Here is an 8,059-nt window from a genome sequence, read left to right as displayed (position 1 = left end):
GAAGGTGTGTGTGTGTGTGTGTGTGTGTGTGTGTGTGTGTGTGTGTGTGTGTGTGTGTGTGTGTGTGTGTGTGAGGCCTTGAACATTAAAACAGAAAAGGCCGGTCAGTCCCTGTGGGAAACCTGAAACATTGCTGATTGGATGATTCTACCTTCGTCCGTTCTTCATCGACCAGAACGTTTCTCACCTCATCTGAAAACCTAGAAAACATTTAAACAGTTTGAGCTTCTTTAAGATGAGTTTGAATCTTTTCAGGTAAAAATCCAGCAGTGAAAACGGACGTGAAGAAGAGAGGAAGTTGTCATCATCTCATGGAGGCACCGACACAATTATTGATCAAAACCATTAGAAATGAAACTACAAGTTTAGTTATAAAATGAGAGCTTTAATATAGACTTCTTAATGTTGTAACTTTATCAGACATTTAACAGGATTCAGCTTCTGCCTCACATGAAGGGGGGAAACTCTCCATCAGCTTCCAGGTGATCTGCTGCTTCAAACAGGAGAATCAGTCTCTTCAGATCAGAGCCGATCCGTCTCCATCAAACACAGCGATAATCCTCTAAAGGTTTGGATCAAACAAACGTTTCATCACTGATGTGTTCAATGACAGTGGAGAATTTACAGCTCATAAAGAAACAGCCTCAGTTCTACGGCTTCATGGTGTTTAGGAAAGTTTCAACATGATTCCTGAGGCGATCAGGACGGATCTGAGCTCCAGATCAGGTCCACAGCCGCTCTGCAGAACCCAGAACACAGATTGGACTCTACCTTTGGACTTCCTGTTTGCATCAAACATTTGCTTTCATCTCCAAAGTACAAGCTTCATATTTTTCATCATTTCAGAAAGTGAAACTCATCATATTCATTACACAGAGAGTGAAATGTTCCAGATTTTATTTCTTGTAGTTTTGATGGTTCACAGAGATAAAAACCCAACATTCAGCGTCTCAGGAAACCAGAATGTTACATCAGATCATTAAAAATGATCTTTTAAGCAGAAATATCAGGGTTATAGATCTCAGTCTGGGCTCCAGTGTTGATGCAGCAGCATGAAGATCCACCTGAGGTTCTGCTGAGGTTCTGGAGGTCCAGGTTCCTGTAAAACGTTCAGGTCATCTTCCTCAAAACCAAACTCCACAGATTGTCTATGGGGTTAAAGGTCAGGCCAGTTTGCTGTTGTTACCATGGTGACTGAACTATTGGTACCAGCAGATGACCCGAGTTTATCACCGACTGTGGAAACGTCATTCTGGTTCTCTTCACTCTTCCTCCAGATTCTGGGACCTTGATTTCCAAATGAAATGAAAACTTTCAGTTCTGGTTCTCCTCAGTCCAGTTCTGGTTCTGGTTCTGGTTCTCAGCCCAGGTGAGGCTCGTTGTCTCTGTGACTTCAGCCTTAGTCCACCATGTGAAGCTCTCTCAGACTCTTGAATGGATTGTACTCAACAATCCTCTCCAGGTTTTGGTTATTCCTGTTGCTTTTGCGCCTTTTCCTACCTCACTTTTTTCTTCCACCCAACTTTCCATGAGTCTGCATGGACACCACTCTGAGAACAACCAGCTAGAAATGACCTTTTTCACAATCTGAAAGGGCTTTTAGCAAATTGTCTTTAACTTTTTGGTTATGTTTCCTTGTAAGCACTTTATGCAGCTTGAATTATTGGAAACATACTAATAATAAATAAATATGAAACTCGACACAAGTTTCCAATATTTAACTTAGAATGTTAAAAATGTTGGGGTTTTATTTTCTCCAAGTCAAAATTAGAAGAACTAAAGGTCTGAAATGTTTCACTGCATAATAAATCGACATCATGAGTTTCATTTTCTGCAAAGAGGAACAAAAACATTTTTCACAATCTAGGAATTTTCTGAGCTGTTCTTGTGTTTGTACATAGAAACGGGAAGTTTAATGAGATTTAGACACTTTAGTTTTGGGAGGCTGAACTTGGACTCGACTCTCTTCTGTGTAAACGACCAAACAAATGTCAAAATATGAAAATAACAATAAAACTTAACAACAAAAAGTCTACGCTACACTTTGACTTTAGCTCCAGTGTGGGTTATTATCTACGAACATGAATAACTGAGACACAGACACAGTGCTTTACAACAACCAGAACCACGCAGACAGAAACACCAGAGGCTGACAGCCGTTGGGTTCTGGGCTCCAAGGGAACCGAAGATGGGAAGGAAATCAGGTTTCAGGCAACATCTGGCACAAGAACAAACGATAAAAGTTCATCTGGTTCCTAAAGGGACTGATGAGGTTCAGACAGACTGACGGGTTCTTCTCCCTCCTCTCAGATCGGACCTCAGCCAGCAGAGTAGTTCTGGTCCATCATGTTCATGTCTGTCACCATACAGGAGTCCCAGCAGCCCCGGGGCCCTGAGCCGGAGCGGGGCCCCTGCAGGGCCCAGAGGGGCCCCAGCGGCTCACTGGTTGACGTGGGGCCTCAGGGCTTGGTAAAGTCCCTCAAACGTGGGTCGGTCCGTGATGTTGCGGCTCCAGCAGCGCATCATCAGCTCGAACAGAGACGGCGGGCAGAGAGGAGGGGCGTACAGGAAGATCTGGAGATCAGGAGAACGGCACTCAGTCACCATGGCAACAAAACATCAGGCTCTGATGAAATCAGTCAGACTTGGTTCTGTTGGACCAAACAATTAATCAGCTTAAGATTAATTGTTGATTAATATTTCCTTATCTTTTATTTTTCTAGTCCTAGATTACAGTTTTATTATAGTTTGTAAATATGTCTAAGATTAATAATGTATGATAATCCTAATCTTCTGTTTATTCAGTCAGTATTTCATACAGCTGACACAAAACAACATTAAAGTTCATGTTTTTTTTTATCTAGCATATTATGAAAAATGCAGCCCTTCATGTTAAGATGGTCAGCATTCTTAATACAAGAGAAAACTCAAGATTTTAAGAACATTAATTGTTCTTAATCAAATTAATCAATTAATTGTTAGTCAGTCAAAATCAAGTTTAGATTAACTCATTAACTGATAACTTTCATGCTGGTTGAAGTAGAAACAAACCTATAAAACACACCAATCACAATAAAAGTTCAGAATAACAGCAGCAAAATGACAGCAGCTCCCCCTTGTGGTCAAACTTCTTCTTACACCCTGAACAGACCAGAACTCCCAGCCTGGTTCTGATGGACCCGTCTCACCTGTCGGCCCTGGTTCCGGAAGAACTCGCCCGAGTTCTCGATGACCTGTTCGTCGGACAGCAGGCTGTACGGCTGCTCCTTACACAGAGTGAAGATTTCCCACAGCGTCACTCCGAACGCCCACACGTCGCTCGCCGTGGTGAACTTCCCCTGCAGGAGGCAGCAGGATGTTTAATCGGCTCATTTGATCTGACGGCCTGTTGGGTTTCACCTCCTCACCAGCAGGATGCTCTCCCAGGCCATCCAGCGGATGGGCAGCACGGCCCGGCCCTGGATCCGGTAGTAGTCGCTGCTGTACAGGTTCCTGCTCATCCCGAAGTCGGCGATCTTGATGGTGAGGCGGCGATCCAGCAGGCAGTTCCTGGTGGCCAGATCGCGATGGACGAAGTTCAGAGACGCCAGGTACTTCATCCCAGAGGAGATCTGGACGGCCATGTGGAGGAGGTCCGACAGGCTGCAGGGGGAGGAGGAGGCGGAGTCAGAAGGGAGGGAGTGGAGCCAGATGGGGAGGAGGCGGAGTCAGAAGGGGAGAAGGTGGAGACAGATGGAGAGAAGGTGGAGACAGATGGGGAGAAGGTGGAGACAGATGGAGAGAAGGTGGAGTCAGAAGAGAGGAGGCGGAGTCAGAAGTGCTTCAGAACCGCTAAAGGTTTGGGCTCCTTTTGCATGAATTTTGAAGCAGATTTTATGACATCATCACATATTGTTTTTACGCGGCGTTGCACCTGACAGAGGGAATGTTGTTGGCGTGCGTCAGCGTGCTCTCGATCTCACGCTGACACAGGAACATGTTCAGGTCTCCGTTCTCCATGTACTCCGTCACCATGCACAGCGGGTCGGACGACACACACACACACAGCAGCCGGATGATGTTCGGGTCGTCCAGCCGGGACATGATCTTGATTTCCTTCAGGAAGTCGTTCCTGGAGGACAGACAGAGGACAGACAGAGGACAGACAGTGGACAGCAGAGACGTCTTCAGTAAACGTTGGACCCTCAGACACAAACTAAAGTCTCCATCTGGATCCAGCTGAACCCAGAAGCTGCAGTACCAATTAGAAAAATCCCAATCAATGAGATTATTACTGAAAAGTTTCAGGAAAACTCATAAATTATACAGATGTATTTTATTACAGATTATTGGTAATATTGATGATCTATGGGTCTCAGTGGATCAGAACATTAAATCACATCAATAAAAAAGAAAACATCAGTTTCTGAGAACTGATCTTTTCTTTGTTCCCAGTTCTGGTCTGGGCTCCTTTTGCATGAATTTCTGCATCAGTGCAGGGTCAGGGTTTGACCTCTGACCCTGTCCGTCTCTCTGAATACCTGGCCTGGCTCGTGGCGTCGGCCCTCAGCTGCTTCACCGCCACCAGAACCGAGTGTCCGTCTCTGTCGGGGAGGGGCGAGCCTTCCCCAAGGAATTCTGGGAGTCCCTCAGCCTCACAGAGGTGGACCTGCAGAGAGGAAGAGAGTTTCTGATTCTCTTTCATTTTCTGGGTATTTATGATGTAAAATATGTTATGCAAAAAAACTTGACTGATTAATAGATAAATCATAGCCCATGTATGTTGTTCTGCATGTTAGCTGTAATTTTTTACAATTAACATGTTGACTAATATACACTGAAAAGAAATGAATCTAAAACCAGGTCAGTGTTGTACCTCTCCAAACTGCCCCTCTCCCAGCTTCTCCCTGAAGATGAGCTGGTGTCGTGGGAACTCTGCGGCGGAGATGTCCTTCCTGGTGAGGGAGTCGACGGTCAGGGCGGGGACGGCGTACATGTTGCTACCGGTGACGCCCTGCAGCCGGACGATGTCCGTCTCGGCGTAGTGCGGCGCGTTGTTGTTGAAGGACTGGTGAGGCGTGCACTGGGTGACGTCCGGCTTGGCGTAGCCGCCGCCGCACGCTGTCAGACACACATCATCATCATCATCATCACCATCATCATCATCATCACCATCATCATCACCATCATCATCACAACCAGCAGCAGCTCAGACTTCATGTTTCAGCTCGATTTAAAGACGGAGGAATGAAATAAGGAAGGATGAGTTACAATATGATCTTAACAAGAAGAATTTACTTCAGCATTAAAATATCCAGGAATTAGTAAAATTAGAGATTAGGTAGAAAAAATAGATTAAACATGCAACACAATGAACTTTGCAGGAATATAACGTAATAAAGAAATAATGTGACGGTAGTGATAAAAAGGTGGCAGAACCACTAAATCTATCCTGATCAAATGTCATGTAGTTACAGAGTAATAACCAGTAATTACAGCTTAGTTAAAAAGACAATATGAACACATTAAAGCTATGAAGCATTTTGATCAAATAAATGACTGAGAGGCTACAGAGTATTTAACATATTAGCAAACAGTTTAGTACCAAATTAATGAGTAATTTTAACTTAGAGATAAGATTGTAAAAGAGGAGTAAAAGGTCCATAACAATAAACACAATTTATTATTATTATTATTATTATTATTACTAATTTAAGCTCTCTGTTGTTTTGATAGGTCAGTTATTAAATTATTGTAAAGGTCTAATAATTATGTGACACCATATGATGGTGAGCCAACTTGACCGTTTTAGATAAATGATATTTTTTAACATGCGTAATGAAAAATACTTACACCAAATGAAATAGCAACTTGAAATTTGTTGGAAAAAAAAGGATAAATGTAGTAAACATGTAATTATGGCTCAATTATAGATAATATTTCTATTTTTTACAAAGTAATATTATGTAAAGACCAAAATAGAATCTAATACTTCGATAATAGGATGGTAATGGGGGAGCGCGAAATAATTATTAATGTAAAAACCAGTTAATCACATTTCAGTTAATATATTAAGACAGAGGTTGCAGTATTATTATTATACAAATATCTAATTAAGGTGTTGAGTAATTATTAAAGTAAATTCTAATAGTTATTCTGTTGTAATAAGATAATAAATGGTTAATCTAATGTACAAAATACTTTTTTATTAAAGTAGTTTTATCTGTACTAGTGAAGATGGTTCCACTGACTAATATTTTACAGATTACCCAAAAATACTTTTTATATTTTCTGTCCTTTTGTTTTCAGTTGTTTAACTTTGAGTTGATTTTTAGATTTCACTGTGCAGAGCGTTAAAACTCTGAACTCTCGCTCTTCCACCTGATAAACGTCTCAAGTCGTCACACCTTTCATCTCTTACCACCAAGCCATCCTGACGTCTGGCGACAGGAAGTCAGCAGCAGCAGGTCATAGAGAGGGTTACCGAGGAAGAGCGCTGGAGGAAGAGGAGACACGGAAAGAGGCAGAGAGCTGCAGGAGGACGACAGGAGAATGAGCATGCAGGAAGATCCAGATGAGAAGAAGAAACAGAACCGACAGAGTCTGAGAAAAGTGAAGGAGGTGATCCAAATGTTCCCCTGCTGGGTGGGTGAGGTGCTTCTAATGGCCACCAGGGGGCAAAGTGGAGCAGAAACACTGATTTACAGAAACCCTTCAGATCTGGCAGCTAAAAGTCTAAAATTAGAAATGATCAAAAAATAAACCAGAGATTATAAGTTAAAAATCAAAGTAATTGAAAAGTGAACAGAAGCATAATCTGTCCTCTCTGTGTCTCTGGAGAATAAATATTAAAGGGACATTGCCCAAAGTTTTACTGCTATCAACAGTAAATTCAAACCTTTATTTGAAAACAAATAAATGAGTCTAATTAGAAGCTCATGATGTTTCCATAAACCAGGAAAACATCAGAGGACAGAGAAATCCCATCAACATCCAGCTGGGATCCAGTTACAGCAGACAGAAAGGTTCTGGTTCTGCTAAATGGAGCGGATTCATTTTGGGTCGATAAAAGTGAGTCTGGTGTACCTGAAGCCTCGGCGCTCTGCGACAGCTCCGGCAGCTTGTTCCTCAGGACGGCCGGGTTCTGGTACTGAGGGTCCAGCAGGAAGACCCTCTCATAGTGGGGGTCGGTGTTGGTGGGGCCTGGAGGCAAACGTACAACGTGAGCAAATAAAGTCTGACATCAACGCTGAAGTTTTGTTAATTCTTCAAGTAGTGAAACGTTCATATTCATGCTCTTATTTTGAAGTGGGTGAACACTGCTTACGCAGCAGGTCTGTTTCCTCTCCTCAGGTTCTCTACCTGAGCTACGGTGCAACAAATGACGTTTATTCCAAACCCAGATTGACTCGTTCTACAGTTTAAAATCCACTGATGCTCTTTCTGACTGAAGCTCTGCTGAGGTCAGCTGGTCATAATCAGCAGCAGAGTTAGAAAAACTCAACAAGAATCAGACTGAAACCAGGAGTTCTGTTCCTGAGAATCACTTCCTGAGGCGCAATAACAAATCTGAACTGTTGAGGGTGATGTGTCGGCACATGTTATCAACATATTTAATTTAGCATTTGAGTGTTAGCTTCTGCTAAACACCATGTTGTTGTAGCGCTTTAGCATTAGCAGAGCTAATGTTTATGATTAGTGTTTTAAGATAATCGTAGCTAATGTTTTGGTTCGCATTGCCCATCATCTGTCTGTTCCAGTGTTTTATAAACTTTGGTGAAATCTACCAGATGTAAATCAGGGCTACGGGAACACTAAGCATTCACTAAACATTCACTAAGCATTCACTCATGTCATTAGGTCACATGTGTCAAACTCAAGGCCCGCGGGCCACATGTGGCCCGCCATGTCATTTTATGTGGCCCCCCAGCATTTTATAGGCTGATGATTGACTTAAAATTGGTTTTGAGCACGAATTGATTACAAACTACATCTCCCACAATGCATTCTGATTGTTACCAGCCAACATTGCTGCTTCTCGCCACTAGAGAGCAGCAGAGTCACCTCAAGCTGCTGATTG

General features: G+C 42.7%; 1 protein-coding gene across 5 annotated transcripts in view; it reads right to left on the bottom strand.

Annotated features, from left to right (window-relative positions):
- Positions 1-917: 917 nt before the first annotated feature.
- ddr2l (discoidin domain receptor family, member 2, like) overlaps positions 918-8,059 on the bottom strand; it is a 25,623-nt gene continuing 18,481 nt past the window's right edge. For 4 of the 5 annotated variants that reach the window (XM_016661275.1, XM_016661276.1, XM_016661273.1 and 1 more), the window contains exons 13-20: positions 7,066-7,182; positions 6,401-6,475; positions 4,856-5,100; positions 4,521-4,648; positions 3,914-4,111; positions 3,408-3,642; positions 3,189-3,338; positions 918-2,574 (exon numbers count right to left, since the gene is read on the bottom strand). In XM_016661275.1, coding sequence (XP_016516761.1) covers positions 2,440-2,574; positions 3,189-3,338; positions 3,408-3,642; positions 3,914-4,111; positions 4,521-4,648; positions 4,856-5,100; positions 6,401-6,475; positions 7,066-7,182 — 1,283 coding nt within the window. In that variant the 3' untranslated portion in view covers positions 918-2,439. The remainder of the gene's footprint in view (positions 2,575-3,188; positions 3,339-3,407; positions 3,643-3,913; positions 4,112-4,520; positions 4,649-4,855; positions 5,101-6,400; positions 6,476-7,065; positions 7,183-8,059) is intronic. The other variant, XM_007573162.2, reaches the window with a different exon arrangement.

The sequence above is a fragment of the Poecilia formosa genome, unplaced genomic scaffold, assembly GCF_000485575.1.
Source record: "Poecilia formosa unplaced genomic scaffold, Poecilia_formosa-5.1.2 Scaffold320, whole genome shotgun sequence".
Classification (NCBI taxonomy): domain Eukaryota; kingdom Metazoa; phylum Chordata; class Actinopteri; order Cyprinodontiformes; family Poeciliidae; genus Poecilia; species Poecilia formosa.
This window is presented reverse-complemented; position numbering and strand designations above follow the sequence as displayed.